At 34.5% G+C, this 13,417-nt stretch overlaps 2 protein-coding genes across 4 annotated transcripts; one reads left to right on the top strand and one right to left on the bottom strand.

Moving 5' to 3' along the window:
- Positions 1–542: 542 nt before the first annotated feature.
- Positions 543–6,719, bottom strand: LOC117905060 (protein bicaudal C homolog 1-A-like). Of its 3 annotated transcripts, XM_034817939.1 has the most exons (8): positions 6,555–6,718; positions 6,039–6,178; positions 5,274–5,308; positions 4,766–5,170; positions 4,629–4,690; positions 3,162–3,242; positions 1,589–1,651; positions 543–950 (listed from the first exon to the last, which is right to left on the bottom strand). In XM_034817939.1, exons 1-8 carry the CDS (start codon positions 6,597–6,599, stop codon positions 897–899), a joined length of 885 nt encoding a protein of 294 aa, XP_034673830.1. In that variant the 5' UTR covers positions 6,600–6,718; the 3' UTR covers positions 543–896. The 3 variants fall into 3 exon arrangements, with proteins under 3 accessions (XP_034673830.1, XP_034673828.1, XP_034673829.1); XM_034817937.1 differs by having other exon boundaries at positions 4,629–5,170; positions 6,555–6,719; XM_034817938.1 differs by lacking the exon at positions 6,555–6,718 and adding an exon at positions 6,370–6,496 and having other exon boundaries at positions 4,629–5,170.
- A 4,468-nt stretch (positions 6,720–11,187) lies between these two features.
- On the top strand, positions 11,188–13,310 carry LOC117904447 (U-box domain-containing protein 38-like). Its single transcript, XM_034817045.1, has one exon. It carries the CDS (start codon positions 11,369–11,371, stop codon positions 12,938–12,940), a length of 1,572 nt encoding a protein of 523 aa, XP_034672936.1. The 5' UTR covers positions 11,188–11,368; the 3' UTR covers positions 12,941–13,310.
- The last annotated feature ends 107 nt before the right edge of the window (positions 13,311–13,417 follow it).

Here is a 13,417-nt window from a genome sequence, read left to right as displayed (position 1 = left end):
TCATAGAACTATATACTAATTTTCAAATAAATTTTCATTCTCACTGCAATTGGTCATATTGTTTGTCCATACCTTATAAAGGTGGAACAGAAGAATGTCGGTTAAGGCAGAATGATGAGAGTTTTGAAATTGGATTTTATGTCGACCTACTAAAATAGCACATACAGACTAGACTAATGAAATATTTCAGGACACACAAACCCCATTTCTCTCCTACCTCCGATGGATGGGCTTGGAACCCAATATGGGAGGCCCATTTCACAAGGGGCCCAATTTTTTTTTCTAACTGCATTTTGACATCTTAAAAAGAAAAGCTATGGAAAATACTGAATTATTTAAAAATAAATAAAAAATAAAAGCATACAAATGAAAGTGCAATGACTACCAGGAGCTTACTAAAAGTATGTGAACTATTCTTTCTGATGCTGACGCCATCAGCCGAAAGAATTGGACCAAGGGCATTCTTTAATATTCCATAAGGGACTGAAAAAGGAAAAAATTATGAAACTAATAGTATCTTGCAACCATGGAGTGTCATGTTGTATTGAAAAAGCCAAAAAATTGAGCCATAAGAACCTAATTTCTATTAAATCCGAGCAGTGATGTCTGCCACATAAGATCCAGGAAATAAGGGGGGGAACCTTGATTTGGACAAAGTGGATCTAGATGAAACATTTCCCAGAAGAATGTGGCTTTTTACAACAAATCTAAGGGCCACATCTTCAGAATGTGATACAAACAGTTTAATCTTTACATACAAGAATCTTGAATGTTGTGCTACACATGGATGACATACAGAGGATCAACAATCAAACCAACAACAAACCCCTTCCCCCCTTTATTCTCTTTTTGCACCAGAAAGATCATACATACACAGAGGTCCAAATCTGAAGTTGCTACACTTGTTTCGAATGAGGACTGAGAGCAAGGAGGATCTTCTTCCTTGGTCCCTGAAATTCAAACAGCCTTATTAAGCAACTGACAGCTAACTTATTTCAACAAATGCTCAAGCAAAGGTGTAGGAACATCTCTCCCACCATCAGATGATAGGTACTTACAATTCTACTTCCACTAGAACTTTTATGGAAGACGAAGGTAGATTAAAACAGAATATACCATGTATATTGCTAATTGTATGCTCAAGCATGCTATTAAAATAAAATCAAACGAGAGCATTATAGGATTTGAAGTTCGTTCAGTGGGAAGCATTTCCTTGTATGTGTATATATGTATATGTTTCTTTTCTAACAATTTGTGGAAACCCATCAGCACGGAAACTGAGGATCTTGAACTGCATTCCAATTGCTTAAAAGTCTCATGTGGCATGGACTTAAAAGGACAGGATTGTACCTAGTCCTGAAAAGTTTCATTCATTTAACTGGCATCATTCTGTGTTATGAGGTCAGCAACAAAGAACATAATATTTAATTTGACCGAGATTCATCGCCACAATCTTCTTTTTCTGCATGACAAATCGATTGTTCTTTATCTATGTTGGGGTGTCTGGACTCAAAAATCTAAATGCCAGTTCACAGGAGAACATTTTGCAAGCACAAACAATCATATATCCAGAGACAAAAGAATATACCATTGGTATTCCCAACTCCTTCAGGTCATTGTCCCGCATTTGCTTTAGTGCAGTCATGTCTATCTGAAAATCATAGCAAAATACATTTAAGGTCACAGGAAATACAAAACTATACAATATAACTCTGTCTACCTTAAATCATTGCAAAATACATGTCAGGTCACAGGAAATACAAAACAACACAATATAACTCTCTTGATTCACTTCAAAATTTCTTAAATACCCAGAAAATTTGAAAAATTCCTAGTCATTCATATGATTGATCACGCATGAACCCTAACAGCTACAGGCCATCTCATTTATGAAACTCCAATGGTTTAATACACTGATGCATCCTATCCAATCAAATCATTAGAATTGCAGTTGCATGCTTAAAGGACATGGTACAATCCTCTAAACATAATTTTAAGATTTAAAAAGAACAAAAAAAACTTATCAAAATTCAAAGGGACATCTAGTATCTGCTATATGATTTTGGAAAAAGCTGACCCTTTTGTGAAACTAACATCATAGTTCAAGCAATAGCAAGATAGGCATCACGCTCATATGAAATTAAAATTATTTTAACTTAAATAACCTTCAAAAGACAAGAACCAATTATCATAATTTTTATCCTAAGTATTTGACTATTGGTTGAGTTATATTTGCACCAAAATTACATCATTTTAGGGGAAAACAGTAGGCAGAAACAACAAATTTCTGTTCACTAATCCCACTTGCGCTAGATGTCCACAAACTTCCAACAAGGGGAAAAAATGCTTTAAGTAAAATACAAAGTCAAAGTAATACATGGCTTTTAAGTTTCCATAAACTTCAATAAACTAACTCCACTTCCCAAAGTGATGGACCTTGAGCTGAAGTCAATTGTTGAAAGCTTGCTGTTTTCACTCCAAGATTACTTCTATTCTGATGCCTAGGCCCTTTCTAGAAGCATAGTCGCCATCCCTTACTAATCAAGTTCAACTTGGTAATGTTCACATGATTGTTAGCTCAACTTATTTTTGAACACCACAAATTCAGTATATTTTATCATTTACCAAAAACTCAGATCAAGGGGCAAAGGAAGCATTAAGCAGTAACCAGAATGCTAACTTCTGGTAAAATCACCGGGATTTGGGTGAACTACAGATGCAACAAACTGTATCAGACTCTCAACTGGCTAATCTGCACTCGACAGAACTGTATAACATGTGGAAAAAGCAGAGAGGCAACTTTTGGTGATAGGATTGGCTTTTAAGTTTGAGGACCATAGAAAGCAAAATCCCTTTCTGAACTAGTCATCATCAACATGGAAACTGGAATCCTCATCCAATTCAAGATCATATAGAAGAATCCTAGAGGAAAGAGAGTGTTCTAGCCAAGTGAGGAAGCATGAGTGAAACGAAGTGCATAACCCATTTTGCAATTCACTTCAAGGGAATGATTATGGTCATTATTATTTTTAATTCTTAATTATGTAACCTTAAAATAATATGCATGTATTTAGTGTTTCAAAATCCAATCTGAAACTACAAGTTACCACTAAAAATGCAACCAGGATACATTCAGAGATAGCAAGAACAGGTGTGCTTACTTCCTCAGCCTGAAAAAGGATGATATATTTCCCCAAACCCAGTGAATGTAAGAAGCTAGCAACGGTGAGTGGTTCCACTCCCTACATACAGACAACCAAGAAAAGATAATTAAAAATGTGGCAGTAAGACATGTTGATGGGTGATATAGCATCATCACAAACATTGCCAGAGTTATATCTGTTACTGCCATGGCAGTGTAAAGAATTTCAGTAGACACACAAACATAAGAATTGTGTAAGCAACTAAAACAATTTTTTGTAATAACATTTCCCATATAGATAAAATACCACACCCTAATACCACCAACGATGATATAAGTGGCACAAGCTTAAATGATACTGCATAACCATTTCAGATTTTCAAGATTTACTAAAACATCTATAAGATGTAAGCAAGAGAAACATTATTGATATAAATAGTTAAGCTTCAATAGATCAAAACGGATACTAAACACCTCTGGGTCAAATGTATGACAAGGCACCAAGTGAAACTTTACTAATACAAAACTTTCACTCAAGAGGTATAATATCATAAATTTGGATGTCAACACAGCAGACTCAGAAATGGAAATCTAATCCTCAAAATCAAGTATATTATCATTATTCTCATGCAAGGATTGCCTATTCATTAAACTTAAAATAGTTCCTTAGAAGATATCAACCATACACAACTACATAAAATTCACCAAAGTTGATTCAATCTATTCATCAATCTGTTACATCAGAAACCCAAAATTCCAGTTCAGAGGCTTCACGATCATCTCAAATTTTTGTCTGGATTTGAAATAAATGACTTTGAAAGAAGACTACCATCAATTATCACTCATGAATGCCTGATGCAACATGTGTGACAACACCAACTGAAAGTCATGATTTGTTAACGTTTACATTTTTCTCACTGATCAATTACCATTTTGACACATCTCAATCATCATTTGACCATTGATACATTCAAGGTATAGCATAGATTTCAACTCCAACACCTATAATTTCTAACCTACAAATTGGCCTCCTCAAAACAAGAAAAAGTACAACAACTTCCGCTAACATAAAATGAAAGCATACAATCATTCACAACATTGACAAACATGTAAATGGAAATTACACCTTTAACTGTGAACCTGCAGTTGCATTCTACTTTACAACAACTAAAACAATTTTGTTTTGGTGAAGTAGAAGTTAAATATATGGGAACTATCGTTGCTCCTCGCATGCTGCAAGTCTCTATCCAGCAGATATTGGCTCAGACTTATTAAAACTCAAGCATTCTGAATCAAACTGATTGTTGCATAAAAAAAATATAAATAAAAAATAAAATAAAAAACACTTTCTAATTCCTATTTCATGTCAACAAACAATAAATGAAACACAAACAATCAAAATATGCGGATCATGGCCATGCAAATGAGTTCTCCCATAAATAAGCTATTACAGTGTAACTGCAAGGTTGTGGCAATTTGACTGTACCAAATAGGAATTTTTCTGAGCAATGCTATTTGGTGGAGGAAGTCGTGAAACCTGCTTTGTGGCTTCAAGAGGCAAAGTAGCTTTGGTTAAAAAATGTATAGAGCCTGTGGGCCTCGAATGGTTATAAGCGTCTTTACCCATATATGCAGCAGCTCTTGAGGAATCAATTGGCCTAAATGTCAGTACTTGCTGCTGGTCGTTTATATTTCCCGGTGGTGAGAAGCCTCTAGAAGCACTCAAAATTCTGTCTGGAGATCTACATCTTAACCCATTATGAGTCCACGTGGAATATGATTTTCTTGATGAGTTCAACTGGAGCAAATCATCTGCACTTCTTGTGGGAGGAATTCGTCTTAAAAGGCCATTAACCTTTGATTCAGGCATGCGCTGCAGTGTATACATATTGACAGGAGGATAAACGGCCCTTGGCAATTGTCTCTTAAGGCCCGTGTGATTTCTTCCTTCATAGTCACCCCGTGTTCGCCTAAACTTGTTTTTTTGCATGAGTTTGAAACGAAGATCATTTCGACCAACCCGAGCATCTTTAGTTATTTAAAGTGATCAAGGTTAGTACTGAAAGCAGTTCAGATATACAAACTTTGAATCCTGTAAAACAAAAATTGGTTTGCTTGTTATTATCCCTACCATTTGAACTCCAAACACTTCTATCTCCCCGATGTCTGCACACAGAAAATGAAAACTCATCAATGTCAAGCTTAAAACAAGTTTTCTCAATGTGTGTCTCTGTTTGTGCGTGTTTGTAAGTGCATGTGTAAGCAAGAGAGTGGCCTTGGGAAACCATGCATCTTCTGATGTCCCATGGGAACTAAATCAGAGTTGGGCAAATCCTACCATCTTCAATGGGCCAATTATTAAAAATGAAAATCCATCTTACAAATGAGGGGAAATGCATTTATGCCATTCAAGAAATTTTAAACTTGATCCAGAACCATCGGTCCTGGCAAACTCCGCATACCGGATATAAATTTTTACCTTCAAACATACTGAAGAAATAAAATCAAGTCCATCCATTCAGTTCCATTCAACACTCAAAAAGGCTCTTAAGAATTCATTGCTCTTAAGAATTCCAGTCAACCGAGGCATTCTGGATTTGATTTTATTCTTTTTCATCTTACGGCTGTAAGACAACCATGCTTTATGCTTCGTAATGTTGTCTGGTCAAGGAACAATATGGTTACAAAATAAGTGATAAGATGATTAAAAATTTTACAAGCATATGATGAACCCCAAAACAAAGGGTAGAAAAACATATGCTTTACAGCTTATAGTTTAATTCATTATACCTCGACTCATAAAAAGTATCATTACAAATGCACAGTTTTCCTATAAATCAATGCACAATGACGCGGAAAATTAGCTCAAAAACATCTTTGTTAGAAAGAAATTTACCGCTTAGTCTTGGATTGCGTCTCATAGAGGGAACTCTCGGCATTACCTCCAGCCCCATCCCTCGTGGATCTCTTGCTTCCAGCTGAAGGCAAAGAATCAAATCGAGAGCCGTCAGGTACGTTTCCCGCCCTCTTCACCACCTGTAGAAGCATCAGCATTCACCCAAATTATACTATTTAAAATCCTCTCAAAATCAACCAAAACAAAAAAAAACAAAAACAAAAGCAAAACACAAAACACACACCTCATAATCAAACAAAAATTATCCACAAAATATAAAAAAACTTGAAAATAAATTTAAAATTAAAAAAATAATAATAATAATCTATACATCACGGAACATAGCTATAAGATCACGCACTGAACGCTAACTTGCTGTTTGGCCCTCGAGAAAAAAGAACGGAAAACAGAACAAAAACCAAAAGAAAAAAAAAACTCGGTATTGAAAGACCGATAATTCAACCCGAATCCACTGCGAGATTTGGGAAACCCAAGAAGAAATGGATAGAGAGAGACCTGACCAGTACGGCCCAGAGTGATGGTGACCTGGGGCCGAGACATTAATCTTTCTCTCACTCTCTATGGCTCAGTAGAGATGCATCGATCCATGTACCTCCAATCTTTAATCTGAATCAAACCACGAAATTCTCTCTCTTGATCATTTCTAAAAAACTACACACCTTTCTCCTATTTTCATTTCAGCAGGAGGAAGTAGCGTTCAGTGGGTCACCTGACGGTGACGTAGCTGGGTCACAGGCTTACCCAATCACTCCGGCCCAGACCCGTACACCTGGCCCAAATTCCCAATTAACTTACCTTCTAAACTATTTTATAAAATAATAATAATAATAATAGAATTAATATAATCTATTACTAAAATTTTTATTTTTTAATATTTTATTTTAAATTAGGGAATCTTGTATGAATTGAGTCACAATCGGATGTCAATACAACAACTAATTGACTTAATTGTATAAGACTCTAATTGCTATAAATAACGATTTTTTTTAATTAGATTCAATTATCGGTCCTTAAATGATTATTAAATTAAAAAATTACAATTTTATATAAATAAAAATGATAATAAAAGTGATTTTTTTTACTACATGGAAATGGTTTACAATAGAAATAAAAGAGTTCGAGACGAATTTTAAAAGTTTTTAAAACTCGGCATAGATTTAGATATGACTTTGTTTTACCCCATCCCGTTCCGTCCCGTTTGAATATTTTTTTGGTTTTCTCTAGTTGGATTACCCGAATTTGTCATGTTGTAATCATTCATGGTTGTTAATTTGCTAGGAAAGTTTGCAATTGACTTTATGTCCATGCAGTGGTGCGCCTTTAAGATAAAATCAAAGTATGAATAAAAGGGAAACAAAGGTTGGGAGCCTTTAAATTTATTGGTATTATTTACATTATTAGTATTTTTTTGTGCGAACCCCACCATCACGACCGCCCATAGTAAAGTGTCTACATCATTTTTCATAGACTGGACCACAATCCAAAACGTTGCATTGGAAATCAATGTGATAGCCTAGGTCCGTTTGACGACTATTTTTGGTGAAGAATCTTCTATCATCTAGAACAAAAAAGACGTTTACCAATGAGAAATTGTTTTGTTTTATTTTTTATTTTTCACATATTTTCTAAAAATTGTTTTTAAAAATAAGTAAGCAGTATATATAAAATTATTAAAAATAAAACATGATATAAAAGTTATTTTTTAAATATATTTAAAAAATATGTTTAAAATATTTTAAGTTCCTAAATAAATTTTTATTTTACAAAGTATTATAAAACCGTTTTTAAAGGTTTTTTTGTTTCGAGGTAAAAATGTAAAGAAAAAACAATGCTACCCCATCAAAATATTATCTCCATCTCAATATAAATAAAAAAATAAATAAGTGAATGGTTTAATGCTTTGATAATTTTATTTTAAATTTTTAAGTAATTTGTTTTGAATTTTAAATTAGAAAATAAAATAACCCATTTGATGTTGGTTCACAATGATTCCAATGGATTATTGGGCTGTTGGGTGATTGTTTTGGAAAATAGTTATAAAAAATAGGTTTGGAGAATAGTTTTTGAAAATCGTTTTATGATTTTTATAAAATAAAAGTGGATATCTATAATACTTTTAATCCATTTTTAATACTTTTAAATACTTTTTAAAAATAATTTTTATATATAGTATTTTATTTTCAATAATTTTACATGTTTGTATAATTATTTCATAAAACAATAGTAAGAAAACAAGTGAAAATAACATAAGACAAGTAAAATATATTATCTAAAAACGCTATATTTTTTTTTAAAAAAAAATTAAAAATAGAAAACAATTTTTGATTGTTAAACTGTGTTTTTTTAATATGAATAACAAAAAACTATTCTATAAAACCATTTTATAACAAACTCTAAAACATTTTTTCTTTCAAATACATTTTTATTATAAAAATGTTAAGTCAAAGTTAAAAACATTTTTATTGAAATCATTTTAATTAACATAATCACTGAATTATTTTATTTTAACTTATTCTAGAAACATAGATTTTATATGTTTAAGATTTATCGATTTATTTATTTAAAATCAAATTTTAAAATAAATAAAATAAGCAGAATTCTAATTATAATCATTAAAATGGGTCGATTAACTTGAATTCATATAATTTATATCGATAAAAAATCCCAATTCAAATTTACGAAAAGCATGCTGAACCGACAAATTATATCAAATTTTATCAACTTATAATTTCAACTACTAATTAGAATGTTTCTATTTTCATCTTAAATCTCTTGGTGAAAAATGAACGGCAACCCTCACATCGGGGTTAATTGGATTCTTGTTTCGTAGTTTGACGCTTGGTTAATTTGTTTGTAGAATTAGGGGAATTGAAAAGTCAAGCTGGATATAGAGGAAAGTCTAATGAAGGAGGCCAACGATGGCTATCACAAATGTTTATTAAATCATGAGCCACATGTTTAAATGTTCACTAGCCACTATAATATATAGTCATGACTCTTCATATTTGGCGTTGGCGTTGACCTCGTAAACTCATATATATATATATATATATATATACACACGTTTGGTTGGTTGTGTAAGATTCTCTGCATAAGGGCTATGTTTGGATGATTGGAAAATGGAAAATTTGACCAAAAGAAGGAAAATATGGATGAAAGGTAGAAGAAAAAATAAAAAATATATTTAAAGCAAATAAATTATTTTTTTAGTTATTTAAATAAATTTAAAATATTAAATTTTATATAGTTTTAATTATATTTGATTTTTTAGTATTTTTTATAAGATAATAAAATATGTGAAAATTATTATTATTTTTAATATATTTTTTATGAGAATCAAATATAACATAAATGAAAGAGTAGTTGATGTTTGTAAAAGAAAATAAAAGAATAAATGAAGGAAAATAAAATATAAATTTAAAATTAATAAATTATTTTTATATATTTTTAAAAAATATTTATTTATTTATTTTTATTATATAAAGCTTAAATAATTTTAAATGATATAAACTTATAACTGATTTTAATTATATTTATTTATTTTCATATGAAATCAAATATTAAAAAATTATTATTTTATGCTATATTTGGTTTCCTGAAAATACTAAAGGAAGAGAAAAAAAATTATTTTTTTTATGTTTAATTTGGCCATAAAAATATAAAAAAAATCAAATATAATTAAAATCGGTGAGAAATTTATACATTTTAAAATTATTTAATATTTATATAAATGAAATGAATTTGAAAAAACATATAAAATTAATTTATTGATTGTGAATGCATTTTTTATTTTCATTTGTTTTTTCTTTCATTACTTTTTTCTCTTTATTTTATTTTCTTCAAAATTTTCAGAAACCAAACATAATCTTAATGTTTTTTTATTTTTGATATTTTCCATCAACAAAAATGTTTAAAACTGAAGAATTTCTAAACTTATTTATTTTAAATCTCTATACTGTATTCTCAAAATAAAATTTATATATAAAATAACATTTTTTTTATTTATAGAAAAAAAAGTGTTTTCATACACTATAAAAAAAAATTACAAAATAAGAATTTGAGTTTATAAATTATAAAACTTAAGTAATTATCTAAAAATAATTAATATTTTATATATTTCTTTTAACAAAGGTATTATTTTAGTATCTTAATATTTTTGCATTCAAATACTACTTTTTAATAAAATAAGTATTATATTTGATCGGGGGTCATTTTTGACTTAATGATGTAGGACATTTAAATTATTTTTAGAGGGTTCTTGTGGCGTAATTATTTTTATGTGAGTGTATGAAAATAATTATTTACTTTCATTTTTTTTCTAAATAGAAGGAAAAAGTTCTGTAAATGCAAATTATGGCCCTAATAATGACGGTTGGGATGCCATCATGTCCGTTAAAATATCTTTTCACCTTTATGATTTGTTGATCTAGATTGGGGTACCCTACTTTATGGTCATTAGAACACTCAACTCAAGGCTCGTTTCACTCTCCAAACTCCCACGCTCCTTCTTCCAACTTGTCTTTTAGGTTTTAATTGCCAGTCAACATTTTGGTTACCACAAACAAATAGCTAAAAAGAAATAATAATTCCATAAATATCATATTGGGAGAAGATGAATGAATGGGGCCAAACAAAGCCCAAGAGACGTGGTTGGGACTGGGGAGTGTTGGGGCATTGCCAGCTATGCTAAGCCATAAATTGGCTGGCCGTGGAGGCCCACTTTCCGCAGTGTCAGATTCAACGTGCTATGTTATTATCATTCCTCGCAAAGAGCCGCAATGCCAAGTTGCCAACCAGTAAAAAGACAATAATCTTAAGCATGCCCATTTGGAAATTTCGATTTCAACTAAGGACAGAGGAGCTCCTCTCTTTTTTTTTTTTATTTTTTTTTATGGGGTTTTTTGAAATAAATTCCAAGCTCAAAGGGAGAGGAATACCACTGTCAGCTGGAGAAGATAAGAATAATTTTGCCAACGAAATAAATAAATAAAAAATAAAAATAAAAATAAATAATCACCCCTTTTGCTTTCAGCTGCTTTGACCAAGCTCATTTCAAATTTACCAACTCCCATCATCTTCACCACTGGTATAGAGAAAATATCACAGCCGTGACTTTTTCTTATTCAATTATTTATTGCGGTAAAGAAGAATCGCCGGGAGATGGGTTTTGGATTCATCTTCCAAGGAGCAAGCCGCGTACCAATATGAGAAAAAGTCGTTGGTTTTCTTCCTCTCTGTATCTCATCTCGCCCAGTCAAACTGTATTATAGTATAAGAGGGAGCTTACGTCTGGGTAGAGAGAGATAGATATGGGTGGTAACGGCAAGCATAGGTGGAAAATTTCATTTCGATCGTCTTCCTCAATGCCGAAGCAGTCTCCTAAGGAGTTCATGTGTCCCATTTCTGGGTCTTTGATGGCTGACCCAGTGGTGGTTGCGTCGGGTCAAACTTTTGAGAGGATTTCTGTTCAGGTGTGCAGGAACTTGGGGTTTGTTCCGGTTTTGGGTGACGGGTCTAGGCCTGATTTCACTGTTGTAATTCCCAATTTGGCTATGAAGTCCGCGATTCTGAATTGGTGTGCTGCGTCCCGCGTGGACCGTCCGACGGAGCCGGAGTATGGATCGGTGGAGACGCTTGTGAGGGCGGCAATGGGGTCGGACGGAGATGATAGGTTTGAGACTTCGGAGAAGGAGTTGCTTCGAGGTGTGCCGGGGAACCCGCCGGTCATGTTCTCACACGCCGCCACGGAGGTGAATCACCGGCCCAATCATTTCTACTCCAGCAGCTCTGAGGAATCTGTCATCGCTGCCGTTCCGGCGACTCCCCTCCCCCTCACAACTCGACCCTCCTGTTATTCATCGTTTTCATCGTCTTCGGACGAAGCCCTTAGCCTGGCCGTGACTCTAGACCCCATTTCTTCCGAGGAAGAAGAGATTTTGGGGAAATTGAAGAGCTCTGAAGTTCATGAGCAGGAGGAAGGGCTGATTTTGCTGAGGACGATTACGAGAACGAAGGAGGATCTTAGGGTTTCGCTCTGTACCCCTGGAGTGCTCTCCGCCCTCCGGCTGTTACTGAATTCAAGGTACGCGGTCGTGCAGACCAACGCCGCCGCATCGGTGGTGAATCTCTCTTTAGAGAAGCCGAACAAGGCAAAAATCGTACGGTCCGGAATCGTTCCGCCGTTGATCGACCTGTTGAAGGGCGGACTCCCGGAGTCGCAGGAGCACGCCGCCGGGGCACTCTTCAGTCTAGCAATAGAAGACAACAACAAGACGGCGATTGGGGTGATGGGCGCATTGCCGCCGCTGCTCCACGCGCTTAGATCGGAGAGCGAGCGGACTCGCCACGACTCGGCTCTGGCACTGTACCATCTCTCACTCGACCAGAGCAACCGAGTCAAACTCGTGAAACTCGGTGCCATACCGACTCTACTCGCCATGGTGAAGTCCGGCGACCTGGCGAGCCGCGCTCTGCTCATACTCTGCAACATGGCCGCCTCCGGCGATGGGCGCTCTGCAATGCTGGACGCGAATGCCGTGGATTGCTTGGTGGGGCTGTTGAGAGGAAAGGAACTAGACTCGGAGTCAACTCAAGAAAACTGCGTGGCCGTGCTATACTTGCTGAGCCATGGGAGCATGAGGTTCAAGGGGTTGGCAAGAGAAGCAAGAGCAGTAGAGGTTTTACGGGAGGTTGAAGAGAGAGGAAGCGGGAGAGCGAGAGAGAAAGCGAAGAGGATGTTGCAGATGATGAGGGGACGAGACGAGGAAGAAGAAGTGGACTGGGAAGGGGTTCTGGAATCGGGGGCGTTGAGTCAGCCACGGTACCGAGTGGGCGGTGCCGGCAAACAGCACATTCATGGAGCATACTCCACTGAATTTTGATTGATTGATGGTTTAGGGTTTTTGAAAGGTTTTAGACCTTTTGTCTGTATAGAGTTGAATTTCAGTTACTCGTTGGAGCTCTGAAAACTTGTGTATGCATCTTTCCATCTCCAATTGATGGGTTATGGTCCCTGTAGAAGTCTGTTTTGAGTCTCAAATTTGTAAATAATAGAGTGAATTGGAAACAGTTGCATCACCAGTGGAAGGAAGAAGATGAAGTTTCAGGAAGGAAATTCACACTTGAATAGCAGTAGGTGTTTTTGTTTTTATTTGACTTTGTTCATAGTCTGGATTCTTGGGTCTGTTGTATTTAATCTGCTGTTTCCATTATACTTGGTCTGTAGACTCTGTACAGAAAATTAATTTGGAAGATTTCTTGTGGGTTTTCAGCCAATTATTGGGTCACTGAATTGTTTCAGACTTATTAATTCTTCCATAGCAAGATCCATTTGAAATATGAGACAACCAAAGGAATAC

Source organism: Vitis riparia, chromosome 17, assembly GCF_004353265.1.
Source record: "Vitis riparia cultivar Riparia Gloire de Montpellier isolate 1030 chromosome 17, EGFV_Vit.rip_1.0, whole genome shotgun sequence".
Classification (NCBI taxonomy): Eukaryota; Viridiplantae; Streptophyta; class Magnoliopsida; order Vitales; family Vitaceae; genus Vitis; species Vitis riparia.
Note: the sequence above shows the minus strand (reverse complement) of the source record. Positions and strands in the feature narration are given on the sequence as shown.

Excerpts from the sequence above, each read along its gene's own strand:
- LOC117905060 (XM_034817937.1), bottom strand. The coding sequence starts at position 6,599 with ATGTCTCGGCCCCAGGTCACCATCACTCTGGGCCGTACTGGTCAG. Across the intron at positions 3,243-4,628 it reads CTCAGAAAAATTCCTATTTG|GGAGTGGAACCACTCACCGT; the intron begins GTACAGTCAAAT and ends GTCTGTATGTAG. Across the intron at positions 951-1,588 it reads AGGAGTTGGGAATACCAATG|GGACCAAGGAAGAAGATCCT; the intron begins GTATATTCTTTT and ends TTTGAATTTCAG.
- LOC117904447 (XM_034817045.1), top strand. The coding sequence starts at position 11,369 with ATGGGTGGTAACGGCAAGCATAGGTGGAAAATTTCATTTCGATCGTCT.